The sequence below is a fragment of the Triplophysa dalaica genome, chromosome 21, assembly GCF_015846415.1.
Source record: "Triplophysa dalaica isolate WHDGS20190420 chromosome 21, ASM1584641v1, whole genome shotgun sequence".
Classification (NCBI taxonomy): domain Eukaryota; kingdom Metazoa; phylum Chordata; class Actinopteri; order Cypriniformes; family Nemacheilidae; genus Triplophysa; species Triplophysa dalaica.
Window position 1 is genome coordinate 1,344,214 of NC_079562.1, and position 23,728 is coordinate 1,367,941.

General features: G+C 39.4%; 1 protein-coding gene across 3 annotated transcripts in view; it reads right to left on the minus strand.

Moving 5' to 3' along the window:
* Positions 1 to 375: 375 nt before the first annotated feature.
* LOC130410047 (CSC1-like protein 2) overlaps positions 376 to 23,728 on the minus strand; it is a 31,265-nt gene continuing 7,912 nt past the window's right edge. Inside the window, exons 3-25 of one of the 3 annotated variants that reach the window (XM_056734410.1) lie at positions 20,641 to 20,828; positions 19,114 to 19,193; positions 16,939 to 16,977; positions 14,265 to 14,355; positions 13,027 to 13,064; positions 12,752 to 12,894; positions 11,713 to 11,764; positions 11,513 to 11,621; positions 11,155 to 11,225; positions 9,358 to 9,438; positions 8,980 to 9,103; positions 8,520 to 8,653; positions 8,281 to 8,418; positions 7,068 to 7,221; positions 6,807 to 6,913; positions 6,637 to 6,723; positions 6,284 to 6,349; positions 5,728 to 5,890; positions 5,280 to 5,385; positions 4,320 to 4,487; positions 3,866 to 4,002; positions 3,674 to 3,769; positions 376 to 2,855 (exon numbers count right to left, since the gene is read on the minus strand). In XM_056734410.1, coding sequence (XP_056590388.1) covers positions 2,670 to 2,855; positions 3,674 to 3,769; positions 3,866 to 4,002; positions 4,320 to 4,487; positions 5,280 to 5,385; positions 5,728 to 5,890; positions 6,284 to 6,349; positions 6,637 to 6,723; positions 6,807 to 6,913; positions 7,068 to 7,221; positions 8,281 to 8,418; positions 8,520 to 8,653; positions 8,980 to 9,103; positions 9,358 to 9,438; positions 11,155 to 11,225; positions 11,513 to 11,621; positions 11,713 to 11,764; positions 12,752 to 12,894; positions 13,027 to 13,064; positions 14,265 to 14,355; positions 16,939 to 16,977; positions 19,114 to 19,193; positions 20,641 to 20,790 — 2,520 coding nt within the window. In that variant the 5' untranslated portion in view covers positions 20,791 to 20,828 and the 3' untranslated portion in view covers positions 376 to 2,669. The remainder of the gene's footprint in view (positions 2,856 to 3,673; positions 3,770 to 3,865; positions 4,003 to 4,319; positions 4,488 to 5,279; positions 5,386 to 5,727; positions 5,891 to 6,283; positions 6,350 to 6,636; positions 6,724 to 6,806; positions 6,914 to 7,067; positions 7,222 to 8,280; positions 8,419 to 8,519; positions 8,654 to 8,979; positions 9,104 to 9,357; positions 9,439 to 11,154; positions 11,226 to 11,512; positions 11,622 to 11,712; positions 11,765 to 12,751; positions 12,895 to 13,026; positions 13,065 to 14,264; positions 14,356 to 16,938; positions 16,978 to 19,113; positions 19,194 to 20,640; positions 20,829 to 23,728) is intronic. The other 2 variants (XM_056734411.1, XM_056734412.1) reach the window with 2 other exon arrangements.

The following is a 23,728-nucleotide window of genomic DNA, read 5'->3' on the forward strand; positions in this document are numbered from 1 at the left end:
ATTGATGGCACAATAACAGACCAGCGTGATAATCCCTACCCACAAACACAACACCTTTTCGTTTTTTGTGAGTGTGTAATACATATGAAAGAGGCATCGGAAGCTGGCCTAAGAAGCCTCTGAGAACAATATACTCATCTTACAATGAAACTAAATGTGTGTTTGTGGTCGATACTGTTAGAAACCCGAGGACAGATAGGAGGAAGTGCCCTACGAAACAATGGAAATTTCTAACTAGTCAAAGAAAAAATGTCTGTAACTCATGTTGCATGTGAGGTTATGAGGACAACAGAGAAGTGACACAACTGTAGGGTGTGTATATATATATATATACCGCCCTCTTCTGGCAAAGTAGAGAATGGAGGACACATCACATGCACAGAATGAACTTTTATTGATCAACGCTTCAACATAAGAAGTGTCAAGAATATCACACGAGTTCTAGTACACAAACTCAGTCTGTTTGCACCTTTGTGATTAAGCCGTAATGTTAACAGACTCGAGATTAAAACGTGTCATTTCATTTTCATCCATTCAAACATACTGTACATGTGCATCAAAACAGTGCTGGCGATGAAGGGTTTTCACAAACATCATAATCCATCTTCGTCTTTTGCACAAAATGATCATCCTGTAGCACTTCTCCGCACAAAATCTTTTGTTCTCAGTGTTTTCGTTCTAAAAGAAACTCAAAGTGTTCGCTTAAAGGTGGTTATAAAACAAAACAAATATATAAAAAATCCATTGAACAACGGCATTGTTACAGCAAGCTTAATACATCACTGGTAGCAAATACTGAACGGGTTGAACATTTGTTTCTCCAAACAGTTTCCCACCGTCCCCAAAACAACCCCACCGCTCTTTACTTCACTGCCAAAACCTGAAGAGACCTTCATCGCCTTAACTCAATAAGAAGCAGGTGAGGTGAACGAAACCACAATGACCTTCCTTATATATATATATACACGTCGCGCAATATTTCTCATACGCTCGTCTTTTGAATTCCAAAAAGTAAACCGACACAAATTTGCTTCAGTATCTCCAGCATGTAGCTACACATTTTTTTTAAGATGCAAAACGGCAAATCTACAGCAGGCAAACGGCAACGCATGTGTGGCTACAGCTTTCATAGGTTACCTTTGTGTCTTTCTGAAACTTTGAAGGAAAGCAGAGGGACGGATGACAAAACAATGGAAACAAGCAGATGTAAACATTTCTTCTTGTGGACAAATAAAGCACACCTGAGTCTGCTCGACTTGGTTTCTCAATAACAGTACCTGCGTTATTTGCTAAATCCTGTTTGGACATATTGCCTGAAGAGAACCTGTCAGATATTCTCAACATTTATCTTCATCACCAGCTTTACAAACCAAGTCTTCGGCTCAGAACTTGGAGAATACAACAACTCAGAACATCTCAGTGCAAACGTCTGATCTAGCATCAGTTTGGAACGTTAGCTTATTCTCATCTTATTATCATAAAATAGAAAAGGGGTCGAGGCTTTTCAAAACAGGCACAAGCTTGAACAGTCAGTTTCAATCTTTTGTCGTTCTCAAATCTACAAGGGCGCAGGACAAGAACTTATTATTTGCGCGTCACGAAGCTGAGCGAGGTTTTCTCATATGCAGGATTGATGTGAACGTCTTCGGTTCGTTTCACCTCAGTTCACGATAAATGGCATCCAGAACATCCAGACCTCTTAAACGCGGGACTGCACAGACTGGACCACATCATCACGCCGGCTGTGACCCAAATCTGATGTACCTGTCTCTAACCCAGATGCTGGATTACATTTTCGGTTTAGTGTCCGCCGGCGCTAACCACCAGAACTTCAGTAACTCATTGCAGGCATTCGAGGCAAAATCAAGTAAAACTCCACGAACTGTGAGAATATGAGTCACATAAACATAAACGTCAGTGTTATCAGAAATCATCAACATACACACTTCTCAACACGTCTGTAAATACTGTACATCGTTTCAGACCGGAGAGTAAATGAATTCAAGGACGGCTGCCGATCTGTCTCTGGGAGAGCTCCCATGGCAACCGCAGCACGGATGTGGCAAAGTTACTGTGTCTCTTTTGATCCCATAAATGTGGCAGAATACTGAAGAGTGAATGCAGTTAGCATGTTTGAAATGAGGAAACTTCGTCTTTATTTTACCCAGAGGGTCTCCGCTATTGCACATGACCTTTGGAACGCCAGATGAACGTGAATCCATCAGTTTAGGCAAAAGAGAACGAAAAAGCAAAGAGTGTTCTGCAGCGCTGCTGACTAATATAGGGGCAAGCATGAGATACTTTGAGCTTCAGGAAAGAGTTCGCTGGAGGGAGAAGATGTGAAGATCCGTTTCTGCCTTCTGAGGAAACAAACTAAAAACTATTCATTGGAAATCGGGGGTTGTTCGACTCATGTCCGTGTCCAACTGGACTTTGATCAGGTTTTGGCAAAGACAAAGAGCTGGGGGTCGACATGTTTTCATGTGGCTGTGAAGCAAACCCCTGAAGCATGTTGGCATTAATATGTACAGTGTGTTTAAGTGAATGGGAGACGTGGGGTTTCTAAGATGTTTCGAGCCAGCAAACATCAGAAAATAAGATCAGTTCACAGCATCAACAGGGATGGATTTCCCCCAGCTCCGCCTTCTCTCCACCCGTCTCGACTGTGGTTACTGGTGGACTTCATTGGCGATGAGACTGTCCTCTCCAGACTGAAAGTCGGCTTCGTTTAGGCCGTTTCCTCCGTTGAGCATCTCCTCGTCCTGTGAGGACCCCTGACCATCGTCCTCTCCGCTGCCCGCTCCCGTCTCATCAGAGTTTGGGTCCTGCAGGACCTGGGCGATGTACATCTGCTGCTGCATATTACAAGAGAGAAATGTTAGAGTCTCCTTTAAATAAAGAGGAAAAATTGTAAAAGATTTAAGCACATTTCACCTTAACATTTTCACAGTAATTTTAAAAAAATAATACAAAATATTAACTCTGTTCAGACTAAATTATATATATTTTCAATATAAAAAAATGAAATTAACCCATTCACAAAGTAAATTAATATATAATTTTAATTTGTAATAAATACAATTAATATTATATAGTAATTATATATTAAATAAATTCATTATTAGTTATATATTATATATATTAATTCATAGTATACATTAATATTAATAATAATAACTTTAATTTATCACTAAAAACATAAATATAGAACATTTTAAAATAATATAGATTTAATTGCTTAAATGTAAGAGAAATAATATAAATAGATTATAGTTAAACATTACATTAATATAGTGTTCATTTACAAAGGAAATTAATGTACACATTTTATTTTTGTAAATGTATATAACAGGACTAGTTTTTATGTTTGTTAATGTATATATATATTAATTTACAATTTGATTTATAGGAGAAAAAAATCTAAAAATTAAATCAAATTAAATGCAACATAAACTAGCATTGACTGCATGTTAAAAAATGACTTATTCCGTATTCTGCAAAAATACTTTTAACTACAAAAAAATGTTCCTAAAAGAAGTCTGCGTTGCCCTAAATAAACTAAATCATTGCTTCTATTTATGTTGATCTTAGGTTGAAATACTGGTGTATTTTAATTGTTTCAATAAACTATGTAGATGAAAAAAAATACTACAAACCAGCCGGCAGATTTTACCTGAGATCTGTTGGAGGGTGAAGATCTGGCAGGACGGCCGTTCTCCACTTTGTCAGCTTCTGTGTCTTTAGTATCTTTAGTTTCTTTAGTGTCGATCTGAAAGAGAGAGAGAGAGATTTTGTGTTGATGATTTCATCTCTGATCTCACGGCAGCCTCCCTGAGCTACACATTCTGCTCCAATCAGCTCGTACCTTCAGTACCGCAACTCGTACCTTGTAGTTGTGCGCGCTGAGGTATTTAAAGTGACCGAAGCAAACGTGCGACAGGCAGACCACGATGGTGATGATGAGAACCACGAAGGTGAACATAGACAGTGGCGTCAAAAACCCTGCAGAGAAAAGAGGGAGAAACAAGAATGATGTCACACGTGTCAAGAAGATCTGCATCTCCTCTTTGTGATAAAACACGGATCGCAAAAAAATGTTTCTGTTATCTGATGAATCCATACAATGACCAGGTCAGTCAACACAGAGTCAGAAAGTTCATTTTAATCTTCTTTAGTTGCTTTGGTCAGGTGATGTTACTGGTTTGTGTTTAACCTAATAACAAACTTTTTACATTTTAAGAACAATTAAACATGTGATTTTTAAAACTTTTTGTTTACTTAAAAATAAATATTCTAAGAAAAATAAATCACACACACACCTGTCCGAACAGTGGAGAAGAACAGAAGCCAGAAGAGGCAGAGGATGGGTGCGGCCACCACTTGATTGACAGCTCCTGAGTGGATCTTCTTGTCGAGTTTGGAGGGCAGGTAAGCGTAGTACATGTTGTACCTGTCCACCAGGTGCTTTAAGAGCATGTACATCAGTCCTGTGCCAAAAAACACACACGCGTCATCAAATCCCTCCCGACACAACACGAACGTGTTCATTCAGTCTCCTTTCATCTCAAACCCGTGACCTCATAATTATAATGTTAAATTCATCACGGGATAAAAGTCTTTTTACAAACTTATACACAGATGGAGGACAGATGATTCTGTGTCTGTTTATTGTGTCTAAAATGAACATGCGTTTACAGTTTGGGCTGTCAAGTTTAATGTTAAAAAATTCCTCCGCAAGACCCGATGAGTCATTCAGACACACTGCCAGCTGGCGTGTGTGTGTGTGTGTGTGTGTGTGTGTAAGAGAGAGCGCAAGCGTTCTAGAAATATCATGAGCGCCGGAAATACAGAAACAGACAGACAGTCTTATTCTTAAGATATCCTGAGAGTTTGCGTCTTCTGAAGTAGCTGAAATAGAGGATTATTTATATTTCATACACATGTGTAGGCAGGTGGTCTATGCAGGTTTTGCCTTTTAAGAGGCTGCATTGAAGCATGCGAGCAGTAGGGGGCGATGTGGAGATGCACAATTTTACATCAAGTCAATCTGTTTTGTTATTCACACAGTTTCATCCCCAGCCTCCTCTTTCATTATGTTGTTGTTCTCTCTCTCTCTCTCTCTCTCTCTCTCTCCCTCTCTCTCTCTCTCTCTCTCTCTCACTCTCTCTCTTTCTCCGTCTCCGTCCGATTCACTTGTTTTCATCCGCTTTGTTCTGATTGGCTATCACTCTGTCGGTTCATGAATGGGCTGATGTGGGAGTGGACAGGGTTGGACTTACCAAAAGGGACGATGATTGGGCAGGTGATGCTGTACGTCATGACGACAGTAAAAACGCACATCATCCAGGCGTAGGCAGCTCCAAACTGAAACTCATAGGCTTGATGCTGCAGAGACACACACACACACACACACACACTTAAATTCTTAGATCCAACACATAACATAACAGATTAGCATGACATGAAAAAAAACACATGGGGGAAAATGTGCACTATACGTGGGTCTCATAAAACCTGTCAAAAACACGTCTGATCATACAGTATTTCACCCACAAAAAATGTATGTACAAAAGTAACATTCTTGAAGTTATTTTTGACTATAATACATAATTTGATGAAAGTCCTCAATGAGACTGCACTGAGATGTGAAAACCATTGAGAACAATGAGAAAAACAGAACTCAAGTAAAAGATCCATGTAAAAGGGTGCGTGTGTTTTGGCTTTTACCCGTTTGACGTTGCGTCGTTCGGCAGCCGAGCGAGCCAGACACAGCCGGATCATGTACATGAGAAGACCCGGAATTCTTAACAGGTCCATTGCATTCCCGATGAACGCCGACGCGATGACATAGTTCACGAAAAATGCTCCATTATCAGGGAGGAAGACACACCTTCAATTACACACAAACATCTGTTAAACAACTTGGTTACTTGCATTACATGATCAGCCATAAAACATCACCACAAAAGTAAACTGATGATGACATTCACACCAAACGCGAACAATCCCGTTCCTCGCTCTTTGTTACTCGTGAATGACGCGAGATGACAAATATTTGCAACTTGTGCGGAAGACGAGATTGACACACGTTCACGGTAATCGCATCGCCTGCTGCGAGTTCTCATCTTTTCACGTCTTTGTATTGACTTTGTATGTCATTTACTTGCGCAAATCGCTTAATTGGCTTTGGTGCTATGGTGAACCCCCCATAAAACAGATATTAAGAGCCTGGGGATAAACATTTCAGCACCTAAGAAAGAATTTTGGAAATCGGTTCACTTACTCAAATCGGACTGTAGCATTGGCCAGGAACTTTTTGTCGAACAGCCATCGAAAGAAAACGTCCAAACTAAACACAAAAGGGTTTTTAAGAGTTAACACAAAAATGTCAAGTCTGGCAGAGCTTTACAATTCAAAAAGTATTAAATTCTGCAACGCCGCATTGAACTCAATGCAAGCAGTCATGATTGTCTCTGATGTCAATGATTTGGTTCCTCTGAGACGACTACTAGACACTCTCTACAGAACCAAATAAAGATTCAAACATGCAGATTGAACACAATCTCTGTGATCCCGTCCGTGAAGAGATCATGACTGAACCTCATACTGTGTGACTCAAAGTGAAGGACAGGATACCTGCTGAGACCCAGAGACGGCAACAGAAGAACCATGAAGATCAGAAACGTGTAGCACTTGTGCATGGTGGTCCTGTTCTCCCCCGACCTGAAACACAAGACCAGATGAGAAACGGATGAGATGACAGAACAGAATCCAGACATAGAGAAATAGAGAAAGAGTATCAGTACCTAGTCCAGTGGGCTTCGAAGAAGCCTGAATAGTAGACAATGGTGGGCAGTAGAGCAGAGAAGGCCCACAGCAGCAAAGTGGGGAAAAACTGAGTGACTATAGGGTTCTGTTCAAAGAGAGAGAGAGAGAAAGAGAGAGAGACATTTTCTTATGCAAATGTATAATAAATAATCACGTTGACGTATCTAAACATTACAAATCAAAGATATTGGTGATGTGGTGTTGTTGCATTCAGTAAGAACAGAGACATGAAGTCTTACGTTCAGATACTCCACGGGCTTGGTGACGTTGAACTTGTCCATGGTGGAGATGATGATGGCCGGGGTGGTGAGGAAGAAGAGGAGGATGAAGAGGATGCAGTTGATGATGAAGCAGCGCAGCCACCAAGAAACTCCTCCTAAAGACAGATGCTCCCTGAGCACACAAAACACGAGGTTTGACTGACTGACACTCGCCAAACTCAGCAGAAAAAGAAAAATCTCTAAGATATCGACTGCTCACGGCAACTCATGAAGATAATGAAGTCAGCAAAGAAAGAGCTGACAGAGAGCGGGTGAGAAATAGAGAGTGAGAGAGACTGTGAGAGCGAGAGAGAATGAAGTAAAGACAGATTTACATAACCTTTATTTGTCCCAAAATGATGTATCAAAACGCAAAGAGAATACACAATAAAAGCGCAATTTTGTTAAAATAATTAGTTTTGGCATCATTAATCCTTTAAAAAAACTATTTTAAAACCCCACACATAAAAATATTCAACATAGTATTCGTAAGACACTGTGAACATTATAAGACAGAGAGAACTAGAGAGATGAAGTGTTCGAAGAGAGAGACTGAGTGAGAGAGATTGAGACCGAGAGAGACAGAGCGAGTGAGCGAGAGTGAGCGAGAGTGAGCGAGCGAGAGTGAGCGAGCGAGAGTGAGCGAGCGAGAGTGAGCGAGAGTGAGCGAGAGTGAGCGAGCGAGAGTGAGATAGAGCGAGACCTAGTGAGCGAGCGAGATAGAGCGAGACCTAGTGAGCGAGCGAGATAGAGCGAGACCTAGTGAGCGAGCGAGATAGAGCGAGACCTAGTGAGCGAGCGAGATAGAGCGAGACCTAGTGAGCGAGCGAGATAGAGCGAGACCTAGTGAGCGAGCGAGATAGAGCGAGACCTAGTGAGCGAGCGAGATAGAGCGAGACCTAGTGAGCGAGATAGAGCGAGACCTAGTGAGCGAGCGAGATAGAGCGAGACCTAGTGAGCGAGATAGAGCGAGACCTAGTGAGCGAGATAGAGCGAGACCTAGTGAGCGAGATAGAGCGAGACCTAGTGAGCGAGAGCAAAATAGTGAGCGAGAGAGTGAGATGTAGTGAGCGAGACAGAGAGAAAGACGGAGAGAGACAGAATGAAATGAAGAAACAAACTTTTTCAACGATAGTAAGAAATACATTTGTATCAAACAAACATTATTGTTTTAAAAGGGCTGATTTCTCACCAGCGGATGTTTTGGGGGTCGGGAGCGTAACTGACACTCCAGTTATACACATGAAGATTATCACTGAACTGAGATGAACGCGGCTCCTGTCGACAGTTGCAGCCCTGACACTGACACGCATTAAAGTCCTTCAGTATTCTACACACAGAGAGAGAGAGGGAGAGATACAGAGAAAAGTCAATAGCTTTGATTTAAAACGGCACTAAAATGTCCCAGAATGCACTGCGGTCTGAACTCACATTGCAGTCATGGCCTCATTCTGAAATGTGACAAATGCCATTCCCAGCGGTTTAGTGTTCACCTTCTCCTTTTCCTTACAGTATTCCTCCTTCAGTTTGGCCTCAAGTTTAGTGTAATAATTCACAGCTTCTTCCTACAAAACCACACCAGCACCAAAACACCACAAAATAAACACTCAACATCACCACATGTGTTTAAATTGGTTCCTAAATAGAAACCTAAATAAACTTTCCTTATATAACCTACTTTTCAGGTTAACAAACAAATGAAATTGTATTTATTATACATGTATTAAAAGTATATTAATAAAATACACTTGATAACTGTTTTCATGAGTCGCTAATAAGGTTCGAGATGAATTTAGCTGAGCTTTGCATTTATAATCTCCAGATTCATGACCGGTCTGGATGCATGTGACAGGTGATGTGTTGCACAGGGGCATTATGGGTAACACAGTACCTCTTCACAGCCTGTAATGGCACAGCAGCACAGGTGACCGCAGGGCTTTGGGTTGATCATGGTGGGGATGTGTTCTTTAGCCATCAGATCTGTGAAAAACTTCTTACTGCGCTCGGTTTTCTTCCTGTATGACACGCACACAAACATAAACACACACACACGCTCAACAGATCAATGATCTTCCCCTCGGAGAACAAAGATCAATAGTGGACCTCAGAGGTCCGGTCAGATCACTCACAGCGATTCGTTCAACATGATAAAGATCAGCCCTGTGGACTGATACAGAACAGGTCGGGACGTCCACTATTTTAAGATGTCGTGTCAGTATTTAAATCATCCTAAGATCTGCTCGACTCAAACTGATATGTGACATGTTACCTCTCCGCATTGAGCGCCATCAGTTTCGCCACATTGTAACAAATACGAGCCTCCAGAACAACACAGTTCCCGTAAGCCTGTCTGTGAGACAGAAATCAAGTCATCAACATCTCACGTGACACAACATGATCATCACACAAATAACATTTGACATAAGACATGAAGCAAATGACAAAATTATCATATAATGAACTTTTTATTAAATGTATAAATGTAACTTTAAAAAACATAACTTTTCACAACATCTATTTATGTTTATTAATGTTCTCTGATACAATCAGCAGACTTTGACAATCTTTCTACAAATATTTATTGTAATATTTATTTATTTATAAGTATTTATGCTGGTAAAAACTTTTTTTGTGGTCATGTTGACATTTTCACAGAATTGCCCCATTGTTTTCCGTGAAAATGTCGACATTTTGGCATCCCTTCTCCATTCGTTGGGTATTATTGCTTCAGGATTGTGCATTTTATTTTACAGAAATCCTACAAAGTTAATATTCTCACAAAAACTGCGTCCTTTTTTTGTCAAATCCATAACACATGTTTATTTCCCTTTTTTTCATAAACTGACATTTTTTGATGTTTAGACTAAGGTTCAGTAAAATATAAACAGATGGTTCAGTATAAGCGTAACAAATTCTTTCTCTGAGCATTTTTATGTCACGTCCATAACGCTGGAATTGCCCGATGGTTAATTTGATGTGATTTTTTGTAGCTCTTGTCATTAAACCAGGACCAAAAACTCAACGAACAAAGGCATGTGAGTTTCTCTTCATTACGGTGATCTGTCATCAGACTGCAGTTATTCAGAGTTTGTGTGTGAATGAGCAGCACTCAGGTTTAAATCACATTAGACGCATCGATCTTTTCATAGACCCTCCTCAGCGCTGCACGTACAGACTCAGCTGATCCACGGCTTGACTCCAATTTAAACACAATTACAGCAGACTTGAGTGTGAAAAATGAGCACAGGAAATGAATTCATCTTTAAAGGGACAGTTCACACAATAATGAAAATGTTGTTATCATTTACTCACCCTCATGTCATTTCATACCTTGATACATAACTTTGTTCGGTTGAACACAATGAAAGATATTTGGAAGAATGTCAGCAATTTTCACTTCTGGGACATCATTGACTTCTAGCGTTGTGTGGTGTACCGGTGCTAGAGTAGCATCGCGATGCTAAAGCTACAAAATATCTGCGATACCGCTTTATTTTTGATATGGAGCATTGCATGGATTTATTTTGTAGATTTCAATTATGAACACGACACAGCACGTGATACTACTTGATACTATGATACTTCGGCTGTTATATTATCGTAAGATATGTTATGGTACTCTGATAACCCTATTGACTGCCATAATAGTAAAAGTCAAGGTGCCCCAGAACAGTTTGTTTTCCTTAATTCTTCAAAATTATCCAACAGAACAAAAACATATACTATATTTTTGTTTCTACTTCGGTAGTGAATGATGTCCCAGGACTGAAAATGGCAAACGTTCTTCCAAATATCGTTCTTTGCGTTCAACAGAACAAAGAAATGTTTACAGGTATGAAGTGACATGATGGTGAGTAAATGATGAATGAAACGTATTTTAATTTTTTCATTAAAACTGTCCCTTTAATGTCAAAGCTCCGGAGGCCGCACAACATACACATTCCTGATGCACAGTATATGGAATTTTTACATGATTTAGAGAAAGCTGTTGTTCTACGTAGTGACCCATTTATAATATACTGTTGAAGATTTATGAAGCAAGAAATGGGGAAAGAGGTCATCTTACTCAAAGTGTTGTTTGATCTGACTCTCTTCCGCATATTTAGAAATGCCGTTGATGAATAAAGTCCGTTTCACCTGGAGACACAGAGAAAAACAAGATATTTATACACACAGACAATGAGGAACGTAACCACTGGGATGAAGGTGAAATAGTCTCATTTTCACTGAATAGTGAAATGTAGGTCAGACCTCATGAATATTTCATAAACCGTACTGTAAACGCCTGGGATGAGAACGTACAGTACACATTTTCTATAACAAAAAATCATTTCAACGGATGCTTCACACAAAAAATGAACATGCCGTTAACATTTACATCCCAAAAAGAGATACATTAGAGTATTATACAATGATACACGTACCAGGTCATCTTCTTTGTAGTGCATCTTTGACGTGTGGCGTCTCATGCTGTAGACGGTGAGCAGCAGATACATGAAGGCAAACGACGTGTGCAGCCACAAGAGATTATTCCTGAAGAACACAGACAGAGACCCTTTCATTTACCACACAACCTCTTTAATTCAGTCAGGTTTTCTCTAATGTAAACAATTATATCGCTCACCCTTTATTCAGGTTGGCTATTGTTGTGCGTCCGAAGCTGTATGCATTATTATCTGATGACAAAAGAGACACGATTCATTTGACAACTACACACAACAGACAACAGACAAATGACACCATACACTGACCTAAAACAAAGACATCAGGACTGAACAAAACCTGACAGCAGACACAAGAACTGTCAATAAGTTCATAGTAAACAGAAAGAGTGTCAAATATTTTACGGGACACAAAAACAAGAATAATACACAATCATGGAATATTTATGAGAAAGTCAGTTTGGTAGAAGTGAGGAATAAATACAGTTATTTGCACATTGCTCTTTCAGTTCAAAGCTTTTATTTTTCTTCAGTTCGACCGCGTTCCAGTTTTTTTTATCTCTGCCCTTCGTTCGATCCCTGCAGCAGGCGTTCAATTACCCGGCCGGCAGACAGAAGTTCAATCTCAATGTGATGATAATGTATAGACAGTTTCACTACAGAGGGCAGAGACATGCGCTGACTCCTACACTAATGTTAGTTCTGCTTTTAAAAATGGACGAGAGTTCCCAAAAACATTTTTTAAATCATGTTTTTATTGTGGTAGTTAGCTGTATTGTTTTCGTTATCATGGCTTATGAAAGTAACCAACTTCAGCTTGATTGATAATAATTGGAATGCACAATAAAAAAATTAAAAACGGAGAGATCTCGTTTTGGAATAAAACTCTTAAAACACCTTTCTCTGTGTTTGTTTATCAGAAATAAAGAAATGTAAACAGGTTTGCATTTTTGGTTGAATTATCTCTTTAATAGGATAAAACAGTGCCATTGCTCTACAATACTCATCCTATCTTTAATCACAATATATATATCCTCATAAAGTACCATATATCATAACGTATTTTTATAAAAAATTAGACATCTATTTCATCTAAAAGAAACATCTGTCATGACCAAAGCACTCAATTCTCCAACTCATCAAACATGAGAAGCTCAACTTTACTCTTGAGGAAAACGAAAGCCAGAGTTTCATCATCTGACCTCTGATCTCAGGACTCACCGAGCAGGTTGCCGGAGAAGTTGACCGGCAGAACGATGCCCACAGATAAAACTCCCACAACCACCAGCAGGCCGATGATGTGACGCTGAAAGGACAAATAGTGAACTGCATCTTCTCCGCATTTCTCACGGATCTCCTCGTCTCTGTAAAGAAAAATAACATCACTCTTCATGATGAAAAAGTCCCTTTAGAATCAGAGCGTGGAGAACACAGTTTAGAGAGAAGAGCAGGAGCAGGAAGAACACCGTTATTTTAAAGAGAAAAAACTCACTCACTTGATTCTGAAAATGGCGGTCAACCAAGAGCAAAAACCCTGCAGGGAGAACACAAAACACTGAATGCAGGATTACCTCAATAAACACACAACACATTAACAGTTGTTCCAGGTTTTATGTCTTTAATATTAATTATCTCATTATGACATCACGTCCAGGCCTGTAAAACACTCATGTGGTCATTTCTGTGTAAGGATTAGAGGTGATCTCAGGTCAGGTCCTGCAGTGATCTCTTAAGGAGACGGAGAACAGACTGAAGATGGCGTCTCAATAACCCACTGAATACAACTCCGTCTGGATCATACATATACTCTCAGGGGTCTGTAACACCTGGCAGACTAACATCTGTCCCTCACATCTCTGAAAGAATTCAAATAAATCTGTTGTTGTAGTAGAGTGTGATTGTGCTTATGAGCCGCCTAAACCACCGTTTTTACTTCTGCGTTGGACCTACGACGTAGGCTACTTGTCGGTTTTCATTTATACTTCGTCGTTGTCCACGTGAAAAACTTTTCAACAAAAGGTTATGTTTGGATCAGATCCTGCAGACAGAAAAGCGCCTCCGGCTCACAGCCAATCAGAAATTTCCCCGTAAATCACTTAAAAGGATCCTGAGGGTGTGTGGAGGGTTTTGTGGAGTCAGTTTCTCCTCAACGCTTCGGGAACATTCAAGGACGGCGGCAGGAACGAGGACAGAATGTGCTGCATCACTACCAACATGATTTAAAACCAAACGATGGAGGAAGTGTGCGCGCCATAGTACGCCTGATTCTTTCACATCGGATATAATGTTGACGTGCGGTCAGTGTTCCATCGAAAAATCAATGGAGTCCGCAGGGAACGATGAAAATGCCTAACTGGTCTTCTGGAAATTTGTGTTGCAGGCACACAAACTAATCTGACGTCTAACTTTTAACTATGGCTATAAAGTCTGGTACATTGTGGTTTATGAGGAATGGGGTGTTAGTTATTTAACATCTAGAGTACTCGGGTTGGGCGGGACAAATTTTGTCTGAAATAAATTCATAAAATGCAAACATACAACAAATGCACCGGTGTTCACTTTTACATCAAAGCCAAACATCTTAATGGATTAAAAAGCTTCAACACCCTGAAAAATCTTTCGTACCGCTTTAGGAATCAAGAGGAAAAACCCATAAATACGTTAACACGGATGTCACTGCACACAAGGGGCGGAGCCGGATGATGAGAGAAGTAAAGATTGACAGGTGCCTTACGTTGTCTCGCTGTTCGAATTCCACGGAACTGGACACAGAGGTCAGACGTTCATAATGGTCCGGTGTTTCAGAATGCAGAGCTGAGGCCACGCTGTACACATAGAGAACGAAAAGAGAAAGAGCCACGATGAGAAATATATCAGAAATTCTGGAGTCAGCGGGCGGCTCAACGGTTAGTGTTATTATACAGCCCTCGAGTGAAGCAAACCGGCTGGAACATCTGAACGTTCAGGTCTTTGAACATCAGATTGTCTACTCAGATTGGGTTATCAAGTATTTATGTGCTACAGAGAATCCAGCTTTAACACATTTCCATCAGCACACCAGAAATACTAAACAAAGAGAAAAACAATCCACAATGTAGTACATTACATTTAGATGATGTAATGTTACTTGTCTTGGAAACACGGCATGGTTTTAAACTGGTCTTGGGCGAGACAGAAGCAGCACACGTTTTTCTCTGCTGTGGATCTGTTGGATTACAGATTCATTACACTACTGGAGTAAAAAGACGAGCGAGTATAAAAACAGGACTCTTCTTCTTCTCTGGCTTATCAGAAACAGTTTGCCCTGCTGTGTGCCTCAAATGTAATAAGAATAGAGGATCAAAAGGTAAACGGACGACATTTAGCATTTAAAATGAATGCATTTATCAAAAATAATTTTACTAGAAATAAGGCAACATCTTCAAAATACCTCACTATCACAGAACATACAGTATGACAGCAGCATAAGTGTGACCAAATGTGACCCTGGACCACTGAAGTACACACTGTCTCAGCCGACAACATCTTTTTGTACAGTGGTGGCCACCGTAGTGTTTGGACTGAGAGATTGGTTGCAATTCTCAAACTCACTGCTAGTGGTCGCTATAGATTCCATTCTATTACTTTGAAGGCGATTTTCTCAATATTTTGATGTTTTGCATCCTCAGATTCCAGATTTTCATATAGTTGTATCTCGGCCAAATATCATCATATCCCAACAAGCCATACATCGATAGAAAGCCTTATTATACAGCTTTCAGATGATGTATAAATCTAAAATTTGATTGCATTTGTCGAGACTGGTTTTGTTGTTCAGGGTCACAAGTGTCAATTAAAATACAACGAAAGTTAAATGTAACTTAAACATCTATCCATGTAAAGTTCACCAATAATACCAATAGTTATTTACTTTTAACGTCATGTTAGCCATAGATACGTACAGGTAGCTGCCACATTTGACAGCTCCAGACACATCGATGCGTCAATATTACAATTGCTTACATCGTTACCCAATGAGTTTTCCAAGATGCCACAATATTGCACATCCTCTGGTTGTTAAAACCGCAGAGTTTAGTTAAACGTTCTAGTTAAAAAGTTAAACGTTCCACAACGAAAAGTTATAGATAAGGTAACGCGCCATTTCAGCCGACGTTGTGTTAATTTTGAGTACCTATAGACAGTATTGGGTGTAACTAGTTTTCTAAGTAATTAATTACTGTAATTAATTACTTTTCCCTTGAAAAATTAAAGTAAGGGATTACTCTTATTTTTCCTGTAATTTAATTACAGTTAATTTTGATGTAATTAACTAAATACTTTGTGTAATTTATGCGTGTGCAATAGTGGAATTGACATCAAAATTCAAAATCCATGCTTTAATGTATAATTCTCACATTTATAATACTGTATGTAGTTTAATATAATTTATTTCAATGAATTAAATAAGCCGTTTCATGTCTATCCTTAAATCACTTAGCTAATCAAGGTCGATGTAGGATATAGAAAGTAATTAGTAATAAGTAACTAAATACTTTTTGGACAGAGTAAGTTTTACAGTAATCTAATAACACTATTGAATATGTAATAAGTAACTAGTAAATAATTACTTTTTCAGAGTAACTTACCCAACACTGCCTATAGAGCACTATTGCATACGCCATAGCTCCGAAGAGTCTTTGGTTTTATCACATTTATAAAAGACAGAAAACAGTGAACCCTTCTGAAGACGTGCAGTGGGCGGAACTACATCACGAGCACGTAAAACATCTTCTCATTATCCCTGTATATCTGTTGATTCTCTACATTTGTGTTATTTACATTATTCACAAAGAAGTCCAGGTGTACCAAACTGATATGAACATTCAGGGATATCAGGGACTAGTGGCTTAACAAACTTACATGAACTGTGTGTGAGGTCACATCTACATTCACGAGTTTCAACACTGCTACTGCAAGAATAAAATCTAAATGATTCACAGTGACACAGTGGGGATGAATCACAGAACTCAAGGGTCTCGGCTGAATTTACTCTTGAGGTCACAACAGATCAGGGACTGAACAGCTGTGTTACCTGTGTACCGGCTGATAGTTACTGCGCTCTTTTCTTGTGCTGTAGTCACGTCACAAACATCGCAAAAACACATACAAACCACAGCTGGTTATTCACAATCGTGTTAGAGATCCTTCAGAAAGCAAGTGTGCACACAGAGGCCAGAGAAATTGTATATTCGTGAGCATTGAGAGAAAACATAGAGAGCAGCTCAGACCAACACACCTTTAAAGCCAAGCACCAGGCACCCGTGATGTGTTAAAACAGGTTGGAAGTAAAGAACACCCGCAAGTTTTTAAGGAGAAGACAAGAGCTGTTAGTTCACGAGGGAGAATTCAGAGGAACTTAAGGAACATACTACTCGCGCTCCTCCAGGCGACTGAATCTTCTCTTCTGTCTTGGGAAAGTAAAAAGAGGACAAAATGAGCTTGAAGAAAGATTATTTCATTAAGATCAATAAACATCTCATTACTGCAGACATTCAGCTGTGGACAGACAGATGTTATCTTTGGGAACAATTCCAAATATCTTTGCGTTCAGCAGACCACAGAAATGCATACAGGTTTGGAACAATGTGGGGGGGGGTTGGTGTAATTCAGGTTAGAATTTTCATTGTTGGGTGAAGTTTCGCTTTAAGACTATATTTTCTTTAAATGTATCTTGCATTATGAAACGGTTCTCATAACTTTTCATCAGCATCAGTTGCATATTATAATTGCAGATATTTAGTAACGCAGTTAGAATGTGGGTTCGATATTTCAATGACGCCTTTAGGGGCGTGTGGACAGCAGGACATATTCTCCACATGGCCGTGATGTTTAATTGAGTCTTTAGGGTATTTGTTTATCAACAGCTGTCTACAACGGCTCAATTACATCACACTATATCCGCAACTTTACTTTTCACATGTCCACAACAGACATCTAAATCTGTCCGCTGTAAACTACACAGCCCTGAAGAGAATATATAAAGAACATACAATCTGTCCGCGTGCGTCTCTTTCCTCTAGAGAGTTTCACTGTAATTACAGAGTTTTCTAATGAGTGCTGGCAGACAGCAGCTAGAAACTCTTTTATCTCCAAACATCATCAATATCCAAATCTCATGCTGGAGTTGCTGCCGAGGACACACAGACGTCACTAAGAGTGTGTGGACGGGAATGAGTTTAACAACCTAATCAACTGAGAGATTTCAGCAGGAAGCTCAAATCTCTACTTCCTGTGTCCACTCTTCAGCGGTGTGTGAAGTGTATGAGCAGCAAAAAATCATGGGGCACAAGAAAAAAGCTCAAAAGTTTACATAGGCTTTAAACCTGTAAAAAATAAATATTTAAAGGTCCAGTGTGTATTTTTCCAGATCTATTGACAGTAATGCAATATAATATAGATATTTATGTGTATAAAGACCTTACATAATGAAGCTTTATGTTTTTATTTCTTAAGTATGAGCTATTTCTATCTACATACACCGCGGGTCCTCTTACATGGAATTCGTCATGTTTTTCTACAGTAGCCTTAAATGGTCGTAAATATGTCATGTCCTTCGGCAAAGAAGCGAAAACGTGACAACATCTTAATTCCGTGTCAGCCACCGTAGTGCTTCAAAAGGAAGGGGAGGAGTGAGCGTTGGTTGCAATTCGCAAACCACTAGATGGGACTATTTTTCACACACTGTACCTTTAAAATAAGCGCAAGTACTGTAACATTTAAACAACATTTTGATGTGTCATCAAAATATTTGTACAGCACTTATGTAACAATGTTAAGCACTAAAAAAACGCTAGCGGCTCCGTCTATTTGAAGCGACATAAATGAGAAACAACAAAAAAAGGAACAGGATTAATTAGAATATGAAGTGAAATAGTGAGATTGTTGAAAACACTCTGAAAACCTGCCAAAACCCGTCACACTGCGACATCTCCAGACTGAAAGAGAAAATGTGGAGGTGCAGATGGAGGAAAAGCATCTTCTGTCGAGAAAAAAAAAGTGAACCTGACAGCGCTGCTCTTATTTATAGAGCTCCAGATTTAACACACATCATCTAGAGAAGATGCAGGCTTTGATTCAACAGCACTTTGGCAACGATGTTTGTGCGTAAGGTCCATCTGGACTAATACACTAATCATGTTCCAACATAATGAAACCCAACCTGAGGACCAAAATTAGACTCAAAAAGTGCATCATCATACAATTTGACCTGACGCTATTTGTCTTTAGTTTGGCCAAAACAGAATAAGTAAAATATTTGATTGGTTGGACAAGAGATTGTCTTCTGATGCCTGGAATGAGGATTCAGGGGCAAACATCCTTCATCCACATCAGGCCAAAAACATCTACAAAACATTCAGGTCTGAATGAATCTTGCTTTATTTTTGACCACAGATTTCATTTGCTGCTTGTTCCACAGAAACACACACAGATCCTGCAGAACTCTACAGAGAACACAAAGAAAAACTGTAATAAAAACCCCCACAAGATCCCCTCAGGAGGAATCATTATGACATTACCATTACAGGAGTAAAGTGTGTGTTTACCTGTCAGCATCGGTCACAAGAGCCAGACGGCCGTAATCCCACGCCACCTTCCGCAAGATAGAGAAGACAAATAGAAGAACCTAAGACAGAAAGGTGTACTTTTAAAACCTTTTATTATATTTATCCATCACCTTACACCTTATTTCAATTGAAATTGTTTGTTTTTATTATGCTACTTCATGCTGCTCGCTTTATGCGTAACGCTTTGGCAATGATGTAACAACACACATTCAAAACAGTCAAAGGCAAGAGAAAGAAACAGAGAGAGTCAAAGAAAACGAGAAGTCATTTGATAACGCAAATTTGATCAATATTGTATTATTATTTTATTATCTTACATAAATGCACATAATGTAATATGATAAGAGTTAACACACAAAACAAAAAAGCAAATCAAATGTAACTCTTGGTTTTGTTTAACACAGTTAGATCATCTACATTCTTGCTAGATTGGTCCTACGATCAGCAGAAATATACGGGTCAGGAGGGCAGTCACATGACCGAGTGTTATGAGCTTTAATAACTAGTCTAATGTATGACGGAGACAGACGCTCATTCTGCACGTCCACATGTTTCATCAAACAACAGAAGTAGGTCAATCCATGATTTCTGTTCCATCAGAAGGAAATCTGGCCCTCCAGTGAAATGATAAAACAAGAAGAGGAGCGGAAATGTTTTTAATAACACTGTTCAGTCATTAGGTCATCTGAACTGAACTAACACGTAAAGCTGTACAGTATATACTAGGGCTGTGCGATATGAAAGATAAATGAGATATGCGATGGCATTCTAAATAATGTGATTCTTTTCTAAAATCAATTTGAATTAAAATACAGTATATTGAAAAAATATATAACCTTGGAGCTGCATGATATTAAAGAAAAACGTCCTATACAATAATTCGCTAAATAATGCAATGTGCGGTAGAAGTTCGTAAATATATTTAATAAGTCGTAATGATGTAACAACATACATATTTTACATTATTTCTGGTTATAGATCATCTTCCACACAAGTCTCTCTGCTATCTGTATCATCTTAGACTATAGACCACTTCGCAAGATGTTAGCATTGGTCTAGAAGCACTTCCGGTTTTAATTTTATTACATTTTTTAATAATCTTGCATATTTAATTGAAAAATATATTCGTTTAACATTTTCAATCTGTGAAAATGTTTCTGTTTTCTTAATTTTGGCCAAACCAATTTGTTGTGTTGTGTTAAAAAAGGTTATAAAAAGTTATTTTGGACCAGCGTTGTTTACATCATTCAAAGTGGTCTAAAAATAACTAATTGCAAGGACTTTTTTTGGGTAAATTCAAAATGAACATTTGCAGTATTCTGTTAACTTCAATTAATTTTATTTTGCGGAGTCCTAGTATGTTAAGCGTCAGCCAATTCTCAGACCAGATGGAAGCCTTCGTAAATTTCATTTTTCTCCTAAAACCGTGAGACATTTGGCTATGCTTATTAAAATCATTATCAGGCACAAATCGGAGGCTTCAAACTGTAGATGTTTCAGACTCACCAGGAAGCACATGAAGTCGAGCGCGAGGACGGTGGGAACCCCTCCGAAGGGCAGACCCTGCAAGACGGTACTGCGGATCCGCGCCGAGAAGCAGAAGTCTTTGGAAGTGTTGGCCTGATTCGAAAAGGCCAGGTGCCCATAAATCCCCATCGTCACGATCAAAAACTCACAGCAATCACTGCAACATCCTGACGGAGAAGACAGACAGAAGAAAACGGCTTAGAAGAGGACATAATGGACCACAAAAGTAGGACCAGCAATGCATTCAAGAAATGTTTTATATTGCAGAGAAAACACCCATCATCCTTCTCAGTGTTAAACACACAAACGGTGAGCTTCCATTAACTCAAGGACAACATGCAGAGATAACCACCATTTCACCACAGACCGTCATGCTGTAGGTTATATAACACAGAGCGTTCTGACGCAATGGAACACTAGACACCGTTTGATGAGAGTCCAAATCCTCACCACTGTTTCAGGACAAATGTCCTTCTGCCCACTCAAATGTGCACAGCGTTCACCTGCTCGATGCCGCTGCCAGCCATTCCCTCTACACCACTGAAACCCTGACACAAACTTCATACAGCCAGATACAAAACCATCTGAAATCAGGAGGAGATGATGTTTATTTTGTCTTCCTCTTAAAATACTGAGCTGGCAAGAGAGCAGTGGGATGTGACGGTTGTGTGATTTCTTATGATGTCGAGGGGAAAGCACATCTCATCAGACAGGTCGGCTCACTGACCGTCTGATGTACAGTATGCAAAAAATACAACAGAAGGCTGAAATCAGCAGTTCGCTGACCTACTGAAGACTGTGACCAGAATGGCTGGAAGATATCCCAGAGGTTCTTGTTTGAGACAGCATGCGAGCAAGGTTTATAGGGAGTAGTTTACTTTAAAATTAAAATGTCACGATGATTCACTCACCAACATGTCATACAAGCCGTCCGTGTGTTTAATTCTTCTGTTGAAAACAGACTGGTGCTTTTGAGGTAAGCTTTCCAGGGTTCTTAACCATGTGATGCACTTTAACTGGGGGCTGTTGATTAGGTTCCAAATTTCATCGCAGCTTCAAGACGCTCAACATGAAACCCGCTGATTAATAAGGGTGTTGTCAGGCAAAACCATTGGTCATTTATTACGTCAATTATATAGGTTTGAAACATAAATATATGGCTGGCGTGCTTCAGGATGCACATCCGCGGCTTCCGTATCAGGCAATCACATTGGAAAGGTCACTCACGACCTAGATTTCAAAAGATTTGAACATCTCTGATATGCATACGGACTGACCATTTTAAACAATAGTCTTTTAAACAAAAGGTCTAGTGTGACCTTTCAAACGTGATTGCGTAATACGGAAGTCATGGATGTGCTACACAGAGACACTACGAGGCATAGAAAGACATATATTTCTGTTTAAAGTAGGGCTGTCGAACGATTAATCGCGATATCCAGAATAAAAGTTTGTGTTTACATATTATATATCTGTGTAAAGTAGATATACATTTTGTATTTATAAACACAAAACATACACGTACTTGTCAATATATTTATGAAATATTTATATTCACATTATATTTATACTTGACTGTCTGCAATCTCATTGATCATCGCTACGGCAACAGAATTTACATCCGATGTGCAGCTCTTGGGCAGAAGCAGCAGTGGAGTGAACCAGACATGTTGAAAACTTTTCTGTGGTTCACAGTTAATGGGGCTTACGTGCACTAAATCCTGACATATTAACCATGTCCATTCTTCCGTTTGGAGAAGAAAAAAAACAGAAGATGTGACTTTGGTGTTGTCTGCAGCACAACAGTATGATCAGTGTTCTGGATAAAAGAAAAAAGAAAAACGTGTTGTGCTACTCGACCCAGTGCCAGGATCCAGTCTGAAGAGACTATCCAACCTCATCACAGCACACGACCGATGATCTGCCGACTTAAAATCAGGTCTGCCAAGAGATTCTGGCTTAGCACCGGGCACAGAGATAGACAGAGAGAGAGAGTGAGAGAGAGAGAGAGAGAGAGAGAGAGAGAGAGGTGAGGTCGGGCTGCAGTGCCACTGCGGTAGATGTGACACACGACTCATGTCTACAAACCCTTGTGAGCTTCCTACCTAAACAACATTTTAAAGAATCAAATTTGTGCTCCAGCAAATATTGTTTCTAAACCTACAAAGCATAAATGTGAAAAACATGTAAAATAACAAAACTGTATTTCTATAAACAAAATTCTGCACATGCACTCAAATGGTCTAAAGGCTCATCTTGGCCAGAGTTTAATGAACACTGATGTAAACAGACAGGATAAACAACATTTGGACCGTGTTATAATATCAGATCTCTGCATTAAGCAAATGCAGATCTACATTTAATAGAAACTACTAAAACTTTTGTATTGGTGGAAATCCTACAGCATCATAACTCATATCAGCCAAAATGTGATGAAGTATCGCTTTTATTGATGAACAAGGCAATCCCAGAGAACACGCTCTCCCTCCCTCCTGCAAGGGGTGTAAGTCAAGCGTTTTGAAAGTTTATAGTACAGCATGAGACCGAGCCACAGCTGAAATAAAAGAGAGATACAGAGAGATATATGATGGACAGAATGGGTAGTAATCAAATAATGATGTTTCACTGTGTTGCTATAGTGAAAGCAAATAAGGACATGATGAGCTGACCACAGTCCCTTTCATTTCTGTGTTTCTCCACAGGGAACAGAGAGGGACACGACACAAACATTCAGAATGCCTTTCATCAGGTCGTCTCTGATGTTAAACACACCAAAGAGCGCTCACACAAACACTGACAGCAGTTCTGTTCAATAAGCGAGTTTTCTTCCTACTCCAGATAAACTGAAATTATTCATCACGCGTTTCTTAAATGGATGACAAATGAAACACAGCATCATGAACGATTAGATCTGTTCTCAACGGCTCAGAATATCAAATGTTTAGGTTCATATGACGATTCTTCTAGGGAAGTGCCTGGACCAGGTAACATCTAACCGTCTGATTAAAGCTCAGAAAACAAACATACACCATAAATGACTCACAATGATGACAGAATAATCTTAAAG